Source organism: Dermacentor silvarum, chromosome 9, assembly GCF_013339745.2.
Source record: "Dermacentor silvarum isolate Dsil-2018 chromosome 9, BIME_Dsil_1.4, whole genome shotgun sequence".
Classification (NCBI taxonomy): domain Eukaryota; kingdom Metazoa; phylum Arthropoda; class Arachnida; order Ixodida; family Ixodidae; genus Dermacentor; species Dermacentor silvarum.
This window is the reverse complement of record NC_051162.1, coordinates 158,239,199-158,264,335: the sequence shown is the minus strand read 5'-3', so window position 1 is coordinate 158,264,335 and position 25,137 is coordinate 158,239,199. Positions and strand designations below refer to the sequence as shown.

At 46.8% G+C, this 25,137-nt stretch overlaps 1 protein-coding gene across 1 annotated transcript in view; it reads left to right on the top strand.

Moving 5' to 3' along the window:
• The first annotated feature begins 6,294 nt into the window (after window positions 1-6,294).
• LOC119464572 (phospholipase D1-like) overlaps window positions 6,295-25,137 on the top strand; it is a 141,834-nt gene continuing 122,991 nt past the window's right edge. Inside the window, 1 exon segment of the mRNA XM_049656116.1 lies at window positions 6,295-6,653. Within this exon segment, the coding sequence (XP_049512073.1) occupies window positions 6,649-6,653 (5 nt within the window). The 5' untranslated portion in view covers window positions 6,295-6,648.

Below are 25,137 nucleotides of genomic sequence, written 5' to 3'. Positions count from 1 at the left end.
TGCGGCTGTGGGGAGAAGCTAGGCAGAGCTACCAAAGTTGGTTCTTTATTCTATGGAGCTACGGCGGAGGAGCGAGCGGCGCTGCTCTGGAGGTTAGGCAAGGCGTCGCCAGGTGGCGCTGTGGCGGGAGCGGCGGCGGGGCGAGGAGGTGGCGCGCCGTTGCTAGGCCTCGCCCGTGACCTCATCGCGAGGGGGAGGAGTTTTCTGACTACACCACCGAATTACCCCCAGCTTAAACAACTTCGCTGTTAATAGATAAAATGTATCATAATGCGTAAAGTTACGCTACGTAACGTTAAGAGACAGTAACGTTAAGACAGCAACGTTAAGCGAGAGGAAGAGAGCGGTGTGGATCAGAGAACAAACGGGGATAGCCGATATTCTAGTTGACATTAAGCGGATGAAATGGAGCTGGGCAGGCCATGTAATGCGTAGGATGGATAACCGGTGGACCATTAGGGTTACAGAATGGATACCAAGAGAAGGGAAGCGCAGTAGAGGAGGGCAGAAAACCAGGTGGGATGATGAAGTTAGGAAATTCGCAGACGCAAGTTAGAATACGCTAGCGCAAGACAGGGGTAATTGGAGATAACAGGGAGAGGCCTTCGTCCTGCAGTGGACATAAATATAGGCTGATGATGATGATGACGATGATGATGATGATGATGCTGTCTGTGTTTGCAGCTAGCCGGGGCTCGGGTCCGAGACTCATTCACGCTTCCGCTCGCCGTGGGGACCCCAGCCGACGACCCCGACTGTCCTGCTCTACTAAGTGATGTCGCTCAAGTCGCGCCTCAGCGAACAGACCCGAATTACGCCCACAAGGGGAACTTTATTGGTGCACTTATAACGACAGCACAGGTGGCCGTCACTTGGAAAACCGCGCACGCTAATACTTATATGTAAAACAAACACTTGTTCCGTCCGTCCTCACTCGGTCACTGAGCTTAGCAGGCTTTATATCGTTCGACAGAGCATAATTAAGTCTTCGGTGTTCATTCTCTTCGACCATGCCTCAAGACACGCCACTGGGACTGGCGATTCCACTGGACGGACGCCACTGGAATTGGCGATTGTGCCCAACAGTATCACCGGCGCGAGGCTCCGACCTCACCGCGAGAGGCTGACGTCAACCGCCAGTTCCTCACACGACGTTGCGTTTCTCTACCGAAGCAGGGGCGTTTTCGTGCTGCCCGAATCAGCGGAATCGAGCGAGACACTCGTTCGAACGACAGGTAGCGCGCGTCGCCCCAATTCAGCTGCGCCCGACTTATAATTGGACCAACAGCGCGACACAGCTCTATCTGCTGCGTATAAACTGCGCACGCCCGAACACGGCGCCACACAGCGCGTTCGGATTGCATCAAGGTCGAGAGAACGAATGTGAAAAACCGCGGTCACGTGTTCGGGCTTGCGTTTTCCCGCTCTCCGGGTTATTTGTTTGCTCTTTATTTCCCTAATTTTTCTTCGCTATTATCGTGGTGAGAGGGGGGAGAGTTTGTGGGCGAAGCCAATGAGGCAAACAAACGACGTTCCCTGGCGCTATTTGAGAGCAGCTGAGCGCGTAGAGGAGCTCTTCATCATCGTCATCAACCCGCCGGATGGGGGGGAGGGGGGTGCCGGAACTTCGCGGCAGCTGGTTCCATTGCGAACGCTTTTGGGAGTGGGCGCTGTACAGTGATATACAGGGTGTTCAAAGTTAAGCTTAAAGGAATTTTTGGAAATCGCCTGTGGCAGGTAGCATAATTCTTATCGTTGAGTTGGGTTATTCGCTGAGGCGGACATAAGCAGCACAAGAAATCTAAACACATATTCAAGTAATCAACCAAAATTGACTAAATAACTTCTTAGTTAATTACTTTACGACACATTGCAATTTACGAATTGTAGCCGGTGAGCTTGTCAGGCGTATCCACTTGAAATGAAGTTCCAGGATGACACCAGTTTCGAGATATTGTTTCCCAAAATGTGGGACGAAATACATGGGCGTTGCAGTTACTTTTGTGCTTCATTGCAATGTATAAAACATCATTTTGGTAAAAAAAAAAAAGTAAGTAGAACAACAGTGCATTTTTACGGCGAGTTTGATGGCGCATATCTCCGAACTGGTGCTCGCCGATAATCTCCCGTACAATCAATATATTGTGGGCTCGCAGACGAACAAGGAGCACCACCTTTACACTGTCGGATCCGGGTACCAACTGCTGCGGCTTCCAGCGCAGCTCCCCAGGAAAGCCCGGGCGCATGCCCTGGAGCACCATTATAATGAAAGGAGCGCTGCCAGCGCACCCAGCATATATATATATATATATATATATATATATATATATCCGCATGCACGTCGCACAACATTTATGCAGCCCAGATGAATGACAGGAATCAATATCAGAAACCGCAGTCTGCTTTCTCAACGAAGGCACGCTGAGTCGTAGATCATGCATGTGTCACCCGTGGTGCGACTGAACGACTACGGTGCGACATTTCCACCTGGACATAAAATAGGCTGATGAGGATGATTATGAATGTTAGTCTAGTTCCATAGCATATGTTTATTGCGATAGCAATTATATGGACACTCCAAAGCAGATTTCTGCCGTTGGCGTCGCCGTCGCCGTGAGGTTCCGTATGACGTCAATGGAGATGAAATCGTCGCCGCGCGCCGCCGAACGCTGTATGTGCGAGTGAAAGGGCGCGAGGGACGCGCGCTTTCACGGGGAGTGAACGCACGGCGGAGAACAAACGCGCGTTCTGTGCCGTGCTCCCTTAAGGGCTGCAGAAGTATGCGTCTCTTTCCTCCTTTACAATCACCATATATGTAGAGCAAACGCGCCTTCTTCTGACGAACGAAAGGCCGGGGGGGGGGGGGGGGGAGGGAAGGGAGGCGACGTTTAGCTGCGGCACCAAGTGCCTATTTATATCAGAGGCTCTGGCAACAGTCACCAACGCCGCACGCATTTTGTGCGAACGCGGGCAAAACGCCGACGGCGTCGACAACAGTTCTGTGTGTTGCCGGTGCTGCTGCATGTCCAAGTTTATACAGCTGATAAAGCTACTATCATTACTCCGTATAGCTCTCTACAAATTTGCTATCGCAATTGATGCTTCGCCTTTCAGGTGAAACTGCGACAACTTTTATGTCGTCATGTATAGTTAGATTTTTATTGCGATCGATATGGACACTCCAAGCGAATGTTTTTCCGTCGGCGTCGCCGTGAGGTTCCGTATGTACTCAGGTATAGCTATGCTATATGCCACGCCATGTTATATGACAGGCGATATATGCGGGTTATACTGCCACACCATTCTATCGCTAAAGTTACTCGTACCAGGTCCTACATTCTCGACAAAATATTCATCAGGATTTTGAGAATGGCAGCCCACAAACAAATATCTTGAAGCAAAACACCGAAAGCGCGTGCCTTTTATCTTAAATGTTCTCAGACTTGAATATTAAAAGTGTGAAACAGTAACAGGGCACGAACCTGAAAATGATGTCATTTTATTGGCGCGGCTGGTGCATTACCTCCGGGATCGGCCAAGGAAAGAGGTTTGACGCATACCCGATACAGAAAAGTGCTGGTAAAGTCACTAAGAAAGACGCTGGCTTTAATTAATAAACATAAATGCAATTGTACAGTGGAAAGATTCAAACACAGTACAGCACAACAGCGCGGTTTTGCTTAGCTTACGTTTACTTCAATTCATGTACTGCCACTACAGCTACGAGTCTTAAACTTGGTGTAATATTCTAACATGTAGCTATTGCATTCATTGCTTCGCCCTGATGACGAAACTGTGATATTTTTTGTATTACTCTGGGCCTCCCATTAAAGACGCTTTTTAAACATTTTGTTCTTGCGTTGGTATCTGCATATATTTATTGTGCTTGTTCGCATGTCATCCGAGCGCCGACCTTTCGGTGCTCTGATGCAACACTATATACTGATTTTGAGGAGCTCAGGACCTTCGTCATGTGCGGACGATCTAGGTAGAGTAAGTAAATACATTGTAACGACGAAAAATGGCGCGTCCCTTAACCGCATCGCCAGCGCCTGCGTCGCTGGAAAACAGGGCTCTCGCTCTTTGAGCCAGAGCACCAATCAGCGATCTTTTCCGCGGCATCGGATTTTTCTTTTCTTTAGTTAAGTGGTGCTACATTTGATGGGGGCGTTCTCCTTACCCTGAACTCTGTAACTTTGCAATCGGAAGTTGCTGCCGCCCGTCATGCTTTCCGACGCCGCAGCTAGAGAGCACCGAGGGCTTTTGTCTTTCTTCTTCCTGGGGTTTTACGTGCCAAAACCAGTCCGCTTAATTCGGTTACTCTTTCGTGCTCTTTGTGTTCATTAAAAACCACCTTACAAAATAAGCGACTTGCAGCTTCGTACTAGTCACGGGCTTTCTGGTTTTCCGGATTGCCGATATCATGCGATTTCGACCGGTAGAAGCAAAGGGGACCTGAAGTGGTGTCCGGACATTGTCAGATTCCGGCATTCTGTCGAACTCGCCATCTTGTCAGCTCCGATTGGCCCACACGGCTGCTGCGGCCGCTCTGATTGGCTCAGAAAGACGTCGCCATTGCAGAGTCTGACATATTGCAGAATTTGCCAGTGACGAAAGTATTTAATTTCGTTTAATGTTTTTTTTATGTTTCTCAATTTCTGCGTATATAAGCCTACTATTGTGGAACAAAATTTAGTTAGAAAAGAGCGATTGGTCCTCGTTCCTTTCGTGTCTTTTTTTTTCTGCACCTTCTTTGGCATGGTGCGTTATTAGCCATCACGACCCGGGAAGGTTTTCGCACATGCATCCTTTCGGCAATAAAAGTTGGGCGCATCGCATTATGTGGCTCGGCTGAGCTTTACGAAACGACGGATGACGTCATTTTGAACACGACTGTTCTCTTCGGATCGTGAAGCTAAATAAACCTCACTGGCGACTATTTTCGGGGGATGTTTTACCTGGACAGGCGGACTGATGTTTATTTTACCGTGGAGTTCAGCTTTCCGCCTTCGGCGAGGCAATTATACGGTGTCCACTGTGTGGGATTCCCCGTCACTCTCCCTACGGAATCCGTGACCACGCCATTACCCCCTCGTACTTTTTTTTTTTTCGAGCTATCTCCTCTTCGATGTTCGGGCCGTTCAGGTTGTAACATCTTTTTCCCGCTGCCTATATTGCTGTTCGTGTTGCTGCTTTGTTTTTGTTTTGTTTTTTGTTTTGTTTTTGTTGTTTTTTTGCTTGCGAACACCGACGTACACCGGCCGTCCAGTAAGGTTCGAGTAAACAATGTTGGCCAGCACGGAAGGAAACGCCTTAATTGGTACTCGAGAAACGGTTACTCCAGCATTGGCGTGTGGAAGCCCTACCTTCTCCGCGGCTCTTTCTTTTATTTTTAACACAGATAACACGAAACATAAATGTATGTTATACAAAGTGCCCATCGTTTTTGTCAGGCAACCATCGCTCGAGGATAGACCTAACGATCTTTCATATACAATTCTCTATATAAAGAGAAAAACAGTTACCCACACATACTGGCATCATTTCTAAAGTTCACGTGCACAATATACAAATGCTCACAAAATTATCAAATCTCTTGGCCAGTTGCGAACGAGGTGCTTTTAGAGTACCTCGTTCCGAGAGAACAATGTTCGACATTCATAATCATCGTCATCGTCAGTCTATATTTATGTCCACTGCAAGACGAAGGCGATCTCCAATTACCGCTGTCTTGCGCCAGCTGATTCCAACTTGGGCCTGAAAATTTCCCAGCTTCATCACCCCGCCTAGTTTTCTGCCGTCCTCGACTTTCACATCTTCCCTATTCCATTTCGAGTGCCCCCCCCTCTTACCAAAAGTGATTTAGAACCTGACACCATGTCAGCCGTCCAAACTCGCAGTCCAATCCCGTTGCATCTCACTATTAGATGCCCGCCCGGGAAGTACTGCTCCCGTTCTTTGTTTTGCCTAGCGCTGTGTTTGCCGCGATTCATGTGGCCCGAGCCGGGGTCGAGGCAGCTGTCAGGGCGCCGGAGAGAAATGCACGCGTGTACACCACGAGCACGGGATACTAGGACCTGTGGCTCCCTCTCGCTAAACACCCTCTCTGAATACCCTCTCTCATTACCATCTCTCTCTCTCCCTCTACGCATAGATCGCGGGACCGCGGTTGAGGGGAGAGGAGTTCGTGCACTCTGGGTGAAATAAATGCAACGGTGGCGGAAGGGGAGAGAGAGTGAGGAATCGAAAGCAGCAAAAAAAAAAAAAAAAATGAAGATAGAGCAAAACAGACTCGCCTCCGGCTGCTGCACACCTTCTGCGCGGCCCAACAGTCGAGTCTTTGCTAGCGCTGTGCGCGTTGAGGTTATAGTACACGGGTCGTGCGGAAACGAGAAAAGAAATATCGCGGCGATCAATGGATCCTCGGCGTCCAGGGAGCGCTATGCAGTCCCGCATTTACCACTAGCGTCTTCAAATGCCGGCGTAAAAGATCATTATAGAACGTCGGCTCGATGCCGCAAGTGCTTGGACGTCATATTTGTTTTTCCTGCGCGCCGTCGTCTGCTTCTGCGCCCGACCGAAGCCGTGTACGTAGTTGCTTGTCGTCTGCAGTTCTGTGCGTCCGCTTCGTCTGCCTACGCGAATACTATGGGGTGAGTTGCATACACTTCTTGTTGTCTGCTCGTTTTCAGGTATCGTAATCGGTTATCCTCGGTCGTCGCATCTATTCTGTTGTTGTATGTCGATGTGTTTCGTGTGTTTCGTAGCTTGCTCGCGTTGCGCGCCGGAGCGGAGGTATGTGTTTACACATTGCAGGCATACATGTCATTTGAAACTTAATCCAGGTGGCCCAACAGGAGTGTCGTCTGGAGTAAGTTGCAGACGACACACATTTCCCTCCCTGGAACTGTTGGCTCCAGTCGGCTTCGTTGAAGCCAATTGATATCAAGGCCGTTGTTGGTCCGTTCGTCGTTGTTTGGCATTATCGCTGTCAGCGGCTAGCTGCGAGAATTAGAAAACAAAGACGGTACTCCTCGGTTGCGAAGCTCATCTCTGGGGTGGAATCTTATAACGGTTCCGATAGGAACCGGTTTGCTTGCCCTCACGTGATTGGTCAGAATTGTGGTTGCGTCAGCGGCCGTCAGAAACAGCAGGGCGGTACCGCAAATTTTGAACACGTCACGCATCTGTCAATCATCTTCAAAGCGAACCCGTCGTCGGCCCTTAGTAGAACCGGCAAAGAGGTAGTCCGCTTTGGGTTCCGGTTATCTCTAAGGTATGAATAGATACCACGGTGTAAGAAGATTGCTAGATACACATGAAAACACGGAGGCGCCCCTCATTCTTTGCCTCGGGTTGCTCTCCCGGACCCGTCAACGACTGGAGGTGCTAGACGCGTTTTCAGAGCTAACAGATGAGTTTCGGCGTGATTATCGTCTGTCAAAGGAAACCGTTCGATGGCTGTGCGACGACATCATAGAATAAATAACCCACTTTCAAAATTTCCGCGAAGCTGATTTTGATGTGGCGATTTCTTTTGATTCGAGTGCTTACAATTTTTAACGCGTGGATTACCACTTGGCGACGAATAGTTAAACGAACGGTAATATTATATTGCCTAATGTACAATAAAGGAATATGTCAACACGCGCCGATGCTTGATAACTTTCAGGACAATATTTAAATAATAGTTCATATTTATTGAGCAAGAAGAAACATTCCGGAATTCCTCGATTAGTTCGTCGTATGATGACGTACACTTCAGAGGCGGCACCATCTCGTTTATTGGTCGCGTCCTCCCCGTCTTCCACCTCCGGCTTGGGAGTGGCCTACTTAGTGACGTAAGCGGCGAAGCGAACCGGTTCGCATTCGGAACCGTTATAAGATTCCGCCCCTGTTTGCGATAGCTTCGCGACTTGCCGTGGTGGTGTAGTGACATTGTGCTGTTAGCTAAGCCCGAGGTCGCGCCACCGAATCCCGACCGCGTTTCGATGGGCGCGAAATGCAAAAAACGCCCCTATGCCCTTCAGTGGGTGCGTGTTAAAGAACTCCAGGCTGTCAGAATTAACCCGGAGTCCCCCAAAACGGTGGGCTCAGAATGGGATCGTAGTTCTGGCGCGCCCAACCCCCGGAACTAAACATTAATAGCTTCACAGAGGAATGCATCCCTGCTGCGTTGTACTCAGCTTGTTCTGAAATGACATTTGTAGCCGCCACCCTCTCGAACTTTACTCGGAAAGGCGCGTGAAATGTCGCATTGAACAGACGTGCCACTCGATCTCCGCGTTAACGAGAGGACATTCGCTCATGGACTTGTTGCTGGGCTAGTTGCTTTATCTTATTCCGTAGTGTTAAGACGCAACCAATGACGAAAAAAAAAGAATGAAAGAAAGTACGCTGGCCAGAAGGATGCTATAGGTTAGCAAGTTTCAGGTGTTACGGATTCCGCATACGAAAGCCTTGTTCCCAAAACTGCAGTGGCCGCCCAGTGGCTCTGGCGTTCTACTGTCGATCACGGAGTCTATCGTGGCTTTGATTCTCCGCATTTCGATAGGGGTGACACGAAGAAAAAAAAAGAACGCATGTGTATTCAGATTTCATCATCATCGTCATCATCAGCCTATATTTAGGTCCACTGCAGGACGAAGGCCTCTCCCTGTTATCTCCAATTACCCCTGTCTTGCGCTTGCTGATTCCAACTTGCACCTGCAAATTTCCTAACTTCATCGCCCCACCTAGTTTTCTGCCGTCCTCGACTGCGCTTCCCTTCTCTTGGTATCCATTCTGTAACTCCAATGGCTCACCGGTTATCCATCCTACGCATTACGTGGCCTGCCCAGCTCCATTTTCCCCCTCTTAATGTCAATTACAATATCGTCTATCCCCGTTTGCTCTCTCACCCACACCGCTCTCATCCTGTCACTTTACGTAACGCCTAACATTTTTGGCTCCTTCGCTCTTTGCGTTGTCCTTAACCTTGTTCTCGAGCTTCTTTGTTAACCTCCAAGTTTCTGCCCCATGTTAGCACCGGCAGAATGCAGTAATTGTACACTTTTCACAAAATATAAGCTCTTCTAAACAGGCGAGAAAACGGGATGATTTATCTGAGGAGTTCCTATATCTGTGAATACCCGGGAACGGGGAAAATACCCGCCGTGATAGCTTAAAGACTATGGCGTCGCGATGATTAGCTCGAGGACTCCGGCGTCGTTGATCGCATTCGGATGGAGGCGAAATGCGAAAAAAAAAAGCTTGTGTACTTGGGTTTAGGTGCGCGTAAAAGAACCCCAGCTAATAGAAATTAGTCCGGAGCTTGCCCGCCAGGACGCGCCTCGTCATTAGGTCGTGGCTTTGGCGCGTAAAATTGCAGAATCAAATTTTTACCGAATAAATTTGGTTTCCTCAGCATTGATTGACCGAGTTTGATTACTTGTGTTACATTTAAGAGTAATCGTTAAAGCTTCGCTGAATTTCTGAAATACACGTTTTATTACGTCATCAATGTGCTTACAAGGACTGAGGAAAATCACAAAAAAAAAACCAAGAAAGAAAGAAGGAAAACCTGAAACATCAAGCTTATCGCAATGACGTGGTTTTCCACCTGCATAGTTGAATGCTTAGGTGGGGGTGCTAAAATGAACTTAAGCTCGACGTTTCGAACACCTCAGTTTTTATGAACAAGCCTTCCGTGTGGAAGCCGGAACGTCTAAAGCTTATTAACCGCACGTTTTTGGTGCGCGTCCTTCGTTTTCACATGAACTTACGACCCGACCAGACGAGTAGTTTGCAAATCACCGATTTCTTTCGCAGTTTTCCTTCCATTCTTTCATCTTAATTCATTCCTTCCTTCTTTGCATCCTTTTTGTTTCCAATCAATCCCTCCCTCCTTGTCACTTTGTATTGTCGTGCTGTGGTTACGCCACTCCTACGAACATTGAAGGGTAATTAACTAACGAACTTGAGTCGCCAACTTGTCGCCTGTGACGACACAACTGTTTATATTAAAGTAGTATCAATTTTCTATTAAACTGACGGTAAGAAGATGATTAAACATATGCTTCACACAGTCCCGCCCGCATGCGACATGATATCCCGGGTCAGCATGTTACGTAATCCATTCCTATCTAACTTTGAGAAGCGAGGAATAGAGTGTGCAGTATAGTGTACAACCCGCTGGGGCGTCTATGACGTAGCGTGGCTGATCGCCGAGGTCGCGGGTTTTAGGCCGGCCGCGTCGACCGTAGTTGTGTGGGCGACAGAATGCATTGAATTGAATTGAACTTTTGTTAGACAAAGTGGGGTCCTACAAAAAAAAAAAAACACGTTCATAAACATCTGGATCCGTAGCATTATGTGGATCCATGCAACAAAAACGGAATGCAACAATTTCGCCAATTGCGGAATGCAGCGTGCATTGGGGTGCCCGTTACAGAACCCCAAGTGATCAAAATGAAGCTGGAGTCTCCCCCCTCCCCCAAACTACGGCGTGCCTCGTAATCATATCGTGGTTGTGGCACGAGACACTCTCCGAATTTAATTTAATTTAATATACATTCGAACCCGGATATCTCGAGCCCACATACAACGAATTATTGTGTATAACGAACAGCAGTAAAATTTCCTCGGAAATTTTTGTATCAAATTTTTGTTTTATAGATCGAATTTTTTTGCGATCCCCTTCAAATTCGATACACCCGCGAGCAAAAGTATTCGGACCACAGGGTCGGCGAAAAACAAACTTAATTTCTTCGTAATTAACAAGCACGAACTGAAATTGACGAGTAGACTGGAAAGTTCGCAATGCCGAGTTTGGACTGCAGTCCTCAATTTCAAATTGCATTTCGCAGGCATTTGAAAACATCGGTGCGTGTACTTTTGCTCACGTGTCTACCAGGGGGGGAGGGGAGGGAGGATATAACAGCGCTCTGCGCCAACTCTCATTTGCCGTCCGCAAGCTCAACAATCCCGAGCGAGGTTGCAAGCGGGTCGTCTCGTTTATCAAAAACCCGCACCGTCGACGATTCTGTTTCAGCGATTTCGTAGTGCTTTATGTGACGGCCTCTGCGTTCAATCGTCTGCGCAGCCTGCACACATGAGGGGTCGACTCATCATGCAGTTTCCGACGCTGATTGTCTTTTTTTTTTTTTTGTCTTCTTTTGTTCCTTTTTCCTTCTTCTTGCTGAAGTGAGTGACGCCTACGCCGATAACGTATCTCCGCGCAGTTGGGGCTTCACGTTTCGTAATGCTGTTAAACCGTACGGTCGTTGCGCTTGATCCGAAACACACGCGGTTGGCCCTATCCGCCAGCTGTGCTTTTTTTTTTTCTTTCAGTCAAGGATTTGTGGATTAGAAAAAAAAATAGTTGCGTATGGCTCACAAATCAATAACAGGTCTCTGCAACGCTAAATAATGAATAAATGGCTGTGTTTTTGTGCGCGTTAATCATCAATTGTATTATTATTATTATTATTATTATTATTATTATTATTAGTAGTAGTAGTAGTAGTAGTAGTAGTAGTAGTAGTAGTAGTAGTAGTAGTAGTAGTAGTATTGATGTATTAAAACGTGATGTCTTCTTTCTTTTGCGAGCTTCGCAATTTATTTCGAGCATTCATTCTAGCTGAGCTAGGTCTCCTGACTTACGTAGTTTCTCTCTTTTTTCCCTGCAAGTTCCCTGTCTCTCAATTGCGTGTTATCGCTGTACTGTTTTGTTCATTGCGTACCTGTTTAATCCAGTTCTTTCTTGTTTTTTTTTTTCATCTTTATTTTTTATCCCATAACATTAATCGTAGTTATTTTTCATTTTTCTATTTTCGTTTTTCTCTGCACCAACGCTTAATCCTATCAGTTTTATTCCTGGGCTCATTAAACAAATTATTTAAAGGGACTTTCAGAGGGCCTAAGTTGGGACATATTTGACTTGATTAAAGAGCGCCAATAAAAAGAAAAGAAAAAGACGACATGGCACGAATGAAAAAAGTAGACATGAGAGAAGCGTTACTGTCAACTGTTTATTTCACAACGCGGCGTGAAATATATACTTGTATATAACACGGGCATGGGCACATGCAATAATGGAAGCATAAAAAAAACAGTTGGCTAATTGACACATGCCTGGAGGAATCAGATTTCTGTCGTATTCAAAGGAACACAAGGCTTACTAAGGCAGCCCTCCCCCACATTTTTTTTAATGTGACATTTCCTCCAATTAATGGTATTATTACTGGAAAGAAAAAAGAAGCTCGAGAACAAGTTGAGGACCGCGCAAAGAGCGATGGAACGAAAAATGTAAGGCGTATCGTTAAGAGACGGGAAGAGAGCGGTGTGGATCAGAGAGCAAACGGGGATAGCCGATATTGACATTAAGAGAAAGAGACTGGAGCTGGGCAGGCCATGTAATGCGTACGATGGGTAACCGGTGGACCATTAGAGTTACAGTATGGATACCAAGGGAAGAGAAGCGTAGTCGAGAACGGCAGAAAACTAGGTGAGGTGATGAAGTTCGCAGGAAATTCTACTGCTCGAAACTGCGGCTCATTCGCTTCCTCCTCTTGCAACTGCTATAGTTATTTTAAGACTGGATCGTCTTTCAGTTTGCGCTGCGAACAGTTTGACTGCGTTTCAGTTTGACTGTGAACTCACCCGACTGGGCAAACGGGCGTGTCAAGTACATCCACCGCGCTAGCGTATTCATTGAGAATGCCCCGCAGCAATCAACCCCGCGTCCTAGCTCGTTTCAAAGTAAAGCCTTTGGTTTCAACAACCCACCATCTCTTCCGTTGCCCTGGGAGAAAGGTGTAGCGATGGAGAAACTGTATTGCATTTTTTTAAACAGTTACTTTCAGTGCTGTTGCATTTCTGCTTTCTACATGTTCATACTTTTTTGTATATCTATAAAGAACAATAAAATCACTTTTTTTTATTTACGATTAGTCCATACGTTGCAAGACGTTGGCTGCTACCATGTAATTCTCAATTGGAGCAGCCGCGCAAGACAGATCTGGAAACGAAGCGAGAAGGGATAATGATGAGTATATGCAGATGACCATGATGAATGTGCAGACTCTAGTGCTCACAATATTATATATATATATATATATATATATATATATATATATACGTCGAACCCCGATATATCAAAACTGAAGGGGATTACAAGAAAGTTCGATGTATAGGTAATTCGATATATAGAAAACTTATCTACAAAAAAATTCAGGATATTTTACTGCTGTTCGTTATACACAATAATTCGTTATATGTGGGTCAGATATATCCGGGTTCGACGATAGGACGTCACCTTCAATTACATATCTATATGTGTTTAGTAATGGCTTTGTTACTAGCATTTAAGCTTGTCGACGGGACCTAAGCCGTGCCGCAAGATCCTGGGCCTAGTCATGCTGTCCTAAATCAGCTTTTCGCCCAGGTACGTCCTTTTCAGTAGTTTTTATTTCTCGTTCGGAAAATTAAATTGAATTAAACTGAAGAGGTACGTACGGCCCGACACTAGAGAGTTTTAGCTCCTCCGTATACGGAGTAGTTCACTTGACGGAACACCAGAATACCGGAGGCTTCGAGCGGCACTAGCAAAGCCGCTAGCCACATCTGATGGCAGTCTGTGCAACCACAGCGCGTTACAAGCCTTTTTAACGTTACACGGCTGTTCTCACCTGTGGAAAGTGAACAAAAAAAGTGAAAGAGGAGGAGAACTGACTGGACATTCACGACAACGTTTAGGCTGACGCTTTACTTCAGCAGCTAAGTGGAATCTGCTTTGTATGTGCAAAAATAGCTCTGTGTCCTGTCTGGTCAAAATGTTCGCCACAAGGTGGCGTCACTAACGCGGCCACCACCCACGCATTCCACGTGGACACGGAATAGAGGAAGAGGTATGGGCTAATTCGGAGTGCGAATCGGCAACCCGGAGTCATAAAAAAGAAAGTGAGAGAAAGGTGATTAATTAAGGCCCAAGGATGGATACAAACAAAAAAAGTCCATGGAGGTATACTTCCATGGACTTTGCCTCCATGGTCTTTACCTTTAGCGATGCTTCCAACACGGCACGGAAGAAATCGGAAGGGGAAAAAAAGCAGGGAAGAGATTGATAGAACCGGAATCGTGACAGGCATAAGTAACTGTAAAATATAAATATGCTTTAATGAATAAATAGAAGATAAATGAGAGATAGACAAAATGGTCTGCAACAATGGACATTGTAAAACCTGATTAGCTCAAGCAGGCTAGGTGGCCGTTATAAGCCGTCCCGTTTCAAAGGGGATGTCTATTGAAATCGTCATCTCACGTGAACGTCTCCGGACACCCGCGGTATTCGGTAAACTGCAATATCTTTGCTGAGAGGCTAAAACTTTCTGCTGATCACCACTGCTGATGACCACTGCTGGTAAGCCACGTAGGATACGTTTTAACGGGTCCGTTCAACTGGACTCGGCAACACTACCGGCGACTACTACTTGGACTAGAAGTCCTTTAAAGGGACACTAAAGGGCAATGACCGAACCACGCGGGCAACTTTAGTGTCACTTTGAGCGAGTGCACTGCTCGCCCTTTACAAGTCTCATTCGCGGCGGTCACACGGAAAGCTTTGAGCGTTCGTCGAACTCGCTCTGCTGCGTCGAAGTATGTAGCGTCGATAGCGCTGCAGTGCTGCAAAAATATTATTCCACGCAGGATCGACACTGTAAATCTGAAACCACTTTTGCTTCCTCATATGCGTTCCCCGTGCGATTTGCGATGGAAATCGCCAATGGAAAACCGCCGATGATCCGCCGCTCTCAGCAGTCGACTTCCAAACGCGCAGCTTCGTCGCTCCTGTGTTTGACGCAGTGCGGTCTTGCCTTTGTTTGCGACGATGGTTCGTGCGGTTTAGTAAATATTGCCTAAACTAACAGGCATACATTATGAAACAGAACAATCCGCATCCATGTGGACTAGCACGAAGCTCCAAAAGGAACATCATATACTTGTTTATTGAAAAGTTTCACAGGTGAGAGAAATCTACCCTGGTAATGCATTCTCGGACGATTGGTGTCGGCGATATCACTTTCAGTGCGCGTTTATTGGCTGGTTGAGCGAAACCGGGTGAGCTGATCGGCCGTTTAAGCACTGCGTCACGCGAAGGCGTTCGTAGCGCCGAAAGTTATCGTCCGAGAATACGTCCTCTGTTCTGGGGTTCGAGCCCGGTACCAACGCCTTTCCGAGGTGGTCGCCCTGCCATCTGAGCTAATCAGTAGGCCAGCGGACTGTAGGGCGAGGCTGAATCGATGGACGACTCGAAACAGTGGCACACTGAATATGGCGGATCAGTTCTGCGGCCGCTTCTTGCTCTTTGTGGCGGCGTGTGGCAGTATCGCCTGTCAGCCTCTAGAGTCAGCGCAGGGGTACCTTTGTCGAGGTCAATTAATTACTCACATGGGACCCTGATCGTGAGGAGGAAACTTACATAAGAATAAAAATGGGTTGGAGTGCATGCCGCGGGCAATACGAAATGCAGACCGGGCGATTATTACTCTCGTTAAAAAAAAGTGTACAATCATTGCATTCTACCGGTGCTAACATATGGAGCAGAAACTTAGAGGTTAACAAAGAAGCTCGAGAACAAGTTAAAGACCGCGCAAAGATCGATTGAACGAAAAATGTTAGGCGTAACGGTAAGAGACCGGAAGAGAGCGGTGTGGATCAGAGAGCAAACGGGGATAGCCGATATTCAGTTGACATTGAGAGAGAGTGAGAGAAAACAAATAGCTGGGGCAGGCCATGCAATCAGTAGGGAAGAGAAACGGTGGACTATTAGAGCTACAGAATGGCTGCCAAGGGAAGGGAAGCGCACTCAAGGACGGGAGGAAATTGGGGGGGGGGGGGGGGGGGATGAAATCAGAAAATTCGCAGGGGCAATTTAGAATCGCCTAGCGCAAGACATGGGTCATTAGAGATCGCTGGGAGAGGCCTTCGTCCTGCAGTGGACATAAAAAAATAGGCTGCTGCTGCCGCCGCCGCCGCCGCCGCCGCCCCTCGCATTCTGAGAGGATGTGTCTTTGGTTTGCTATGGCATTTCTGTCGCATTTATGGTGATGATGATGATACAGTCTAAGGTGGACGCCATTTTTCTCTTTCGTGAAACTTCCTCCATCTTGCGGGCTTCCGCAGAACTGATTAGCCCAGCTAATCAATGTTTCATCGTTATCAGTTCTGCTGCTGCGTTCTTCGCCGTCACTACTACGTGACAATATATTATGGCAGCTGCTTGCCTATCGACAGTGCCATCAATTCCAAATGTCACTTTCTTTTCGCGTGTCGCCTAAGTGGCACTCGCTACGGGGAACGGCACTCGTGAAAATTGACATTTCCTCGCCTGACTGGTGCGTACAGCATGAGTTAACCTCAGGTTTAGTAAATCACACTTCTTCAATATCAATAGGGCCAGTGCTTGCACCGTGACAGAGGTCCTCGCAACTGTACGAGAGACGCAATGGCGAAAAGCGGATGGCGTATGTTGCCATGCTGATGGTCCCTCACTAGCTCGCCTTGACGTCACGAGATTTGACGGCGCCTGGGGCATTTAGTTAATTGTTCACTGGTGGAGACGGAGGAGGAGGAAATAACTTTGTTAAGAAAAATTTCAGGGCGTTGTAGATGGCCGCTTGTCTGCGGTGACCTCTTCCGCTCAGGCAATGATTTCTTCATGTAGCTTTTCTTCTGGAGACCGTATTAGGGTCTCCCATGTCGTTTCAGAGGGAGCTGGCAGAAGCTTTCTGGGTGGGGGAAGACCCTCGCATTCTGAGAGGATGTGTCTTTGGTTTGCTATGGCATTTCTGTCGCATTTATTGCATATTGGGTCAACCTCCCCATCTGTGAAGATCGCTAAGCGATGAGGAGTGATAAGGCTGTTAGTTGAATTTGGCGGAGTATAGTGGCCTGCGCTCTCGTAAGGTCGCTGTGTGGTATTGGGTATATTCTCCTGTTCTCTTTGTATAGGTTGGTAAGTTCGTTGTAGGAAGTCACTACCTCTCCCATCGGGCGGTCCGGTTCCAAGGAGAGCGCGACCCGGTTAGTTAACCCTCGGGCCACTTTATGCGCTTCCTCGTTGCCGGGATTTCCCGAGTGAGCGGGGACCCAGACAAGATTGATTTTTGTTCTGTCTTCCTGATTGAAGTTTCTCGAGATCTTGGCTGTATTTAGTCCCACACTGCCCCTCGTGAAGCCGAGAAAAGCGCTCTTAGAGTCGCTCAGGACAGTATGGGTAGTTGGGTTCATGATGGCCACCGCTATGGGCACTTCTTAGGCCTCTTTGATTGATGCGGCTCTTGTTGAGGCCACATTTACAATTCTAGATTTTCCGTCCACGGCACTCAGGGTGTATGTGTTGTGTCCCTGGTGGAGAAAGACTAGATTGCCTGTACGGAGCAACAAAAAATTTGTAGGACGCTTAAGCTTCTCCTTTGTGAGTGGAACGCGATAGCGTTCAAAGATCCCTGACTCCGTATCAGGCTTCCCGGCAACTGCAGCTTTTTCTCCACCTTCGCCTCCGCGCGCCGCGGCCGTAGGGTGCGTCGATGGCCTCCTCGCCCGACGGTCGGTACGGAGTGGCGGGCGAGGAGGACATCGAGGCACCCTACGCTGCCGAGGAGGCGAGCGCCATCTGGAGGGTGTTTTTGCAAGGAACTCACCGGGGCGCGCCGCTGTATGAATGGTAGAAATGCTGGAAAAGGGGTTTGTGTTTGAGTTTCCTCGTAACACAATTATGTTTTCTCGTATATTAAAATTGCAATCCGACGCCATCGTGTCTGAAGGCTGTGGTTAAGTCGTACTTTACGATTTTTCTGGCGCATTTTTACTTTGAGAAATTCGATTAATTCGCTAACGCCTCCCGCCATGTGGAGGGCCTGCGTGGTTGCGGTTCGGAATAATTTTTCGCTAAACGACGGTCGGCGCTGACACCGGATTTTCTGCGACTTGGAGCCTTTAATGCTACCGCGTTAAAATCTTAAGCTAGTAAATGTCTTGGACTCTGGCCAATTTAATGACAAAGCGGCTCAAATACCAGAGCGTGTACCTTGAGTAAAGTCTCACTGACCGGTGTTCATGTTTCAGTTAGGCCTTCTTTGTTTAATGTAATAATCATCAATGCTTTACTATATGAGTGAACATTAGGTTTTGAAAGAATACTCGGCTATGCAGACCTTGGGCTCGTCGGCGTGTCATATCGTTTTGTGCGCGAACTTATCTTTCCTCCCTCGCTCAACTGTGCCGACTTTTCATTTCGCGATAGCCCTCTCGCCGTACGTTATCTCGAATAAGATGTAATAAATGACTGCTGGCATTGTTCCCTTGACACGAGCCTGCGTCCATTACTTCAGTCGTCATGTGGGATGCAGTCGGTTCATACTTAAAGCAGTAACCGTAGCGTTAACACGACGGACGCACAGGATATACGCGACTGGCCTGTTGCGGAGAGGAAGACAGCAACACAAGTGTAGACATATTGTCATCGTTCCTTCCTGAAGTAAGCCTTTCGTTAGTGCCTCGAGCGGCCAGTCGCGCGGCCATTTTGAGTGTATTCGGGGGCATCTTTCACGCTCGCAAAAACACTTTTATGTAGCACGTAATGAGCATCAGAAAGCTGTATCGGGAGTTTCTCATGTTGCTCTACAATCTGCTCATTGACACTGTTCATCTTATAATATTTGAGAAGTCGATTAATTAATTAAGACTAATTATGTAACTAGGCGGAATGCAAAAAAAAAGTAATCTGAGTATCGCCAACCGACGGCAAACAACGTTACCTTGGTTCTGTCCAGCTACGTGGCGCTTGCATATGTTTAAATCTTGGTGCATGGTAGTTGTATATTCTGAAACCAACTTGGTGTTTCTATTTAGTGTCCCGTTAAAAATAGTTTCTCCTCACTCCTGGGTGGTTTGGAATCCCACTACCGAGCGGCACGGAGCGCGTGCACCCTTGCAGCCGACGCTTTGTTTGCAAGCGGGGTTTATTTACCTTGCTTGCATTCCTATACTGTCCGCATCTGTGAAGCTATGTGCTAGAATCCACATTGTTCTCGGTGATCTTGGCTGCTGCTACGCGCAACCCACGCTAAAACTTGGTCTGCCGACAGCAGCGCCGTCAAGGCACGTATGCACTAGCAGGAACACGTTGTTATGGCACGTAGATACGCGGGGCCGCAGGGAACACGTTGTTTTTACGTTTCACGAAACCGTAACCTTAGCGAGTTTGGCCTCTTTTTCTTTGTAGTTTCTCTCATCGTGAATATTGAAAACAGTGAAGAAGCTCCGATAATCGAGGACGAATTTCCCTGTGAGAAACGCCCTAGAAGTGTCTTGCGCAGAAAACTGCGTGAGAGCCATGCACGCACCAGCAGCTGCAAGCGTGCGCCGCCCATCGTGTTGCGGTATACGGTTTCGAGACTGTCGGCTCACTGTAAGAGCTTTTGATGCAAACTAACTCGAGAAGGGCGAGGATTGCATAGAGTAAATTGTTTTCTAGGTTGAGAAAACGATACCTGACAACGACGGTTCTGGGTTTCAGCGACATACAATTTACGATCGGGTGAAGCTGTAAACGCCGTCGGAATTCAAGTAAGCGATCACCATGTTCCATTTCTTCACATTCCGGACTCAAATAGAGGCAGTTCCTTCGTAAGCAGAGGGACGTTAATTTCCTTGGAGCAACTTACGATGTCCACGGCGCCGGAATTGAAGGCGACACGGCAACTCGCCGCGCGCCGTTAGCAGTTCGCGGTCCGCCGGCTGCTTGCTGGGACACGGTGAGATCTCCCTGTCACGCAGAGGATCTCTCTTCTAGATCTCCCTGCGGCAGAGTGGCGTGACCGTTCAGCGACAGAGGAGTGGTCGCGGCTACGCTCTGGCGTCGCCGGCAGCCTCGGCGTCGCTGATCGCTCGCCGCCGATATCGTCGCTAGGCCTTTTAGTGTTCACTTCGAATCCGTAGCTGACGGCGCTTCAGAGCGAACCACCGACGCTCCCAAGCAGCAATGTTTTGGTACCGCTGTTGCCGCTTTACCCTTTCCTCGCAATAAGTTCACACGAAGACGAGATGTTGACATATGCATGCCGCATGAGCATATAATGAACAACATGCACGCGTCACTTTACTCTAGCAGGCATCATTTTGCCTGGAATAGAAGCCGCATGGCCAATGTTTGTGTCGCCGGTGTAGCGGCGTCGCGTATGTGCAGCGTCGATGCGCTGTGCTTCTGCAGTAAACACGAAATGTTAATTCACCGTATATGGTCGCTGTGAGAGTGTATCATTAGCATTCTCATTTGCAGCCTTTTAATTTTTTTTCACGAGGCACCACGCACCGCCGGAAATCCAGTGGGAATTTACGCGCCGGCTGGCACTATTATAACCCTTAGCGCCCCCGAAAAAATTCCGGCTGTATGTATGCGATCTTGTACGGAGAACATGCATATATTTCTGTACTAGAAGCATTGCCATTTTCGCTTTCAATAAAATAAAATGCACACGGATATTATGTCGGAGAAGCTGTAGAAATAGTTGAATATGAAGCGGCGTGCGATCGGCGCCTGCCTGAATCCGACGTCGCCGTTGCTCGTGATCGTAGTTTTCGCGAAAAATAATAGAATTATAGGGCTATATTACGACTTTTATAGCTGTAGCAATTAACCACGCAGGGATAACGACGACCTTCAGACTTGTTTTTTTTTTCCCGGGTTTTGCACGTCACCCAACCGTATGCCGCCGCGGGAGATTTTCTTCCGTTTGTATGACTGAACAATGCGCGCATTGTCCGCAAGGGGCGCTGTGTGTCAGCTCGAAACTCCAGCGCTGATTCCCCATATAGTAAAAGTACCGCCATCTACTCTCTCCTCCGCCGTCTCCTCTCCTAAAACGCTTCGAAAGCTCCCGTTGAAGCGTTCATGCCGGGTGCGCTGAGTGGCTTTCCACGTGGCTCTGAGGCGGAAAACAAAAACAAAATAAAGGAGTAAAAGCGCGCGCTACCATCGTCCAATCGGAGATACAGGAGAGAGAGAGAAGTGGCGTTGTTCAAAGGATGGCGGTAGTTTTCCGAAGGCATAGGGACTTTAGTTTTGCCGCTGGCGTGTACGCGGCTTTATGCACAGCCTAGCGAGCGGAGGAAGCAGTTTCCGGTAGCACGTCCGTGCATGCATTTCGGAGGCCACAACAGGAAAAAAAAATGCTATCGTGGACGAGAAGTACTTTTTGTGCATCGAAAAAACAAAGTTCTTGCTGGTAAATTTAGTATAACGCCCTCTATATATTGTAACTGAGTTGCAGCGCCCTCTTTGTATAGCGGCAAAACTTATGCCTTTATTTTTTTTTCTGAAATAAGGGTAGTCTACTCAACTGAGGTCTCACACTGTAGCAGAAAGTTTCGTAAATTACTAGAGGGAAATCTTGCGCTGTGGTCGTGCAGCCACCATGGGAATTCGGGGTAGCACAGTGGAACCCGGATATATCGAACCCGCCTATAAAGAATTATCTGTATAACGAACAGCTGTAAAATCGCTTTGAAAAATGTTCGCGTAAAATCAGCATTTTTATATCGAATAACCTATACATATATAATGTTTTTGTAATCCCCTTTGGATTCGATATATCGGGATTCAACTGTACATGGATTTGTCTGATCTTCGTGCTTGGGACATCAGACGTGCTTGTCTTTATCTGGGCCTGAATTGGCCTACATTTCAAACCAATTTGTACATTTTTTTAATGCCGAAGGTAATAAGACTCTGCAAGCATGCATAATCGCTGATAATGGGTGGTGCCGCTTGTCCATGCGTCCATGGCGTAATGGTTTCATTATCGTGCTTCTGTGCTAGAGGTTCTGCTTTCGACTCCTGCCGTCGGACAATTTTAATAATGTTTATCTAATCATTTATAACGCAGTACTTTCTTAAAAATGGTCAGTTCGCGAAGTCACGATCGAAGCCAAGGTTAAAACCGGAAGGACGAAGTTTAGTCAAATCCGTGTACTACCCATAACTCCCATGCTGGCTCAACTGTCCTGCTTCTAGCTGCCCTTGACACTACTGCCACCTCTAGTAATTATATGAAACTCTACGCACTGTGTAGCCTCGTTTAGTTATACAGACTTGAAATTGGTGGATTTCTTAGGGGGCATATATTCGGTGTAACCTAGCGGCCCTCTGTAAAAATCGTAACTCAAACGTAGCGCGTGTTTTTAGATGCGACGCACCTTATGCGCTCGGGCTGTCGGCGTCTCCTGTCGTCGTCGTCACGGTAAAGCAAGCGGCTCGTGCTCGCGCTCGGCACGCGCTCGTGCCACTGCTCCCGCGTTCGTCGTCGTCGTCGTCTTCCACAGCTGGCTGCGTTGCCGCTCATCATTCCAGCGTAGAATTTCACTTCTCTTCTGTCGTCGTAATGGGGAGGCCGCGTTTACGGGGTTATGAGCCATTGCTTAAGGCAGTATGAGCCCATTAGCGGTGCATCACTGCATGCTTCGCACCTCCACAGGTTTCACGTTAGTGGAGCTGCATTTCGCTCAATGGGTCATTTGACACTTACGCATAAAATTTAATTCACCGCTCAAACCGAGCCTACGAATTAACTCGCGCTAACTGTAATAGCAAATAAAAACTAAAATAGCAAAAAGGGCATCCATAATTGCCGAATTGCTGAGGGAGTTAAGAAAACAATGATGGTTTCGCTAATACTTCATGGTAAAAGACATCATCAAGCTTGTCCTAAAATAATACTAGTGATGGCTTGGCCGCATGGCGCGATTTTTTTTTTGTATAGTGGGAAAACATTATATTCATTCATTCATTCATTCATTCATTCATTCATTCATTCATTCATTCATTCATTCATTCATTCATTTCGTTCATTCATTCATTTCTTGGGAATAAAGCTAGCGCAGCCAACATGTCCGAATTGGTGTTCTCCGCTTTGTCAGCCGAATGCTGTATCTGCGAATGAGCTCCGAGCCCGCAAAATTGCTCAATTCTGTTGATATTTCTTGCCTGTGTTTGATGCTGAAGGTTCAATGAAAAAAAAATTGGCTTCTACTTGTTTCTTATAACGCTGGTAGGTCTTTGTACTGCGTTGCCTGATATTTGTTCATTTGCACTCGCGTAATATTTGCGGACGCTGCTTGATCTCAATTTACGACTCACTGTGTAGACGCCAGTGGATTCCCTGATAATTCCCTGATTCCCTACGGGTCTCGACCAAAGAAATTGAAGATGCAGTACTGTCGTGAAGAGGAAGCCTTGCGTCAGCAGCTGCTATCTAAATACACTGGATCGGAGAAACATGTTGCTCGTTAATCGAGGCATTGAATTTGATGAGGTTTGTTGCATCTAAAAGAAAAAGTTAAAATCTATCGATTGTAAGAAGCGAATATCTTTCTTTCAATTTTGGCCGCCACCTTTATTGGTTCTTTTTAGAATAAGAATTGTTGAATATCGCAAAATAAAACAAACTGGGGTCAAGTTTACAGCTCTGTCACTCATTAATAATATATGAATGAAAAAGAAAAATATCGCAATTGTACCAAATGCATCCAGCCGCCCGAAGCAGGTAAAAGTGATGCGTATACGCCTCTTAGGAATAAAAGCAGTAATTTGTAAGTGGGGCTTTTCTTGAACTGTCGTTAGCATTGTAAGAACTTCACGTAACATGGAAAACGATAATCACACTTGTCCGCTCGGGGTAATCTGATATACGCAATTTACAGAAATATGATGTCAGCTTTGTGTGCAGTGTTATGGGTTTGCAAAGTTCATTTTGTTTCTACATCTTACCAATTTCGCACAATTTTTTAATAAACATTTGAGGCCCTAAATTAAAAATCTACTTGCTACATACAGTTAGTAGCAGTCAGATTTCTATAATAATGAACGCGCCCGAGTCTGGCCCGGCTCAGCGGTTGTCTATTCGGTGCTTTTGTGCATTTCACATCTACTTCCACGAGCAAAAGTTTGACGCACCAGAGATTCCGCAATAAAGCCGTCTTTTTTTTTTTGCATTCTCCACCTATGAATGCAACATCAAATTGATGACTACAATCCGAACAGGGCATTGCCACTTTTTCAATGCACTCGTCCTCGATTTCAGTTTGTGCGTTAGAATTGCGAATAAATTCGGTTTTCTTTTCTTTCTGTCATTCTTCATTCTTTTTTTTTTTTCGTCGAGCCTGTGGTCCGTATGCTTTTGTTCACGGGTGTACTTGAGCGCAGAAGCCGGAGTTGGCACCGAGGTAGAGCTTCCTCCTTGAACCCTGAGGTCTGAGTACCGAGCTAGTTGCTAGGGCTACAACTTTGGAGGGAACGTCGCGAAGTACGCGCGACAAGCGAGTGGCACTCTTGACCCCGCAAAGGCGGAACGCCATTTCACACCGAAGAAAATAAAACTGATTGTTCATTTCTGATCATGCGGAGTAGATTCAAACGACAAAAAAAAAGAAAAAAAAAGAACAAGAATTGCTGACGCATCCATCTTCTGGAGATGATTGGCGAAGTTAATGCGATTTGCAATCTGTCTTTTTGATAGGTAGCGTGATTGGTGACCATATGATCGATATGTTGTGATCGTTATGATGCTTATTGTGGTGATTTTAATGATGGAAGCAACGTGACAAAGACAGAGTTGGGATATGTACAAGTGCAGAATGTTCATTACAGAGTTTGACACGAGGCACGTCGAATGGCGGGGCTCCTCTCTCGCCTGTGTTTGTTTCTTCCTCTATTTCTTTCTTTTTTTTTTCTGTTTTTTTATGAGTGGCACACACCTAGTGGCGGAAGTCGGCTTGAAAGAGGTTAAAAAATGTTAAAAAACAGACATCATGCCGAAAAGTGCGGGCAACTCCCAAAGGGTATTAATCGCATTAAAATAGAACGAAGAAATGTTTGTGGTTAAAAATAATTAATGTAGTAATTATTTGTTGTACTTCTTTCTCGAAGTACCCCCCCGTCTGGAAGCTCGCTCTGGCATGTAAAAGTACGCTACTAGGCGCTTTGCGTAAATGGACACTAAGGAGAAAAATAAAACGAGAGCTGTATTAATAAATTACGCTTCTACAATACCCCCTAAAAATACTCTTACCGTGAGCGGAAGTTTCGTAAGTTTAAAC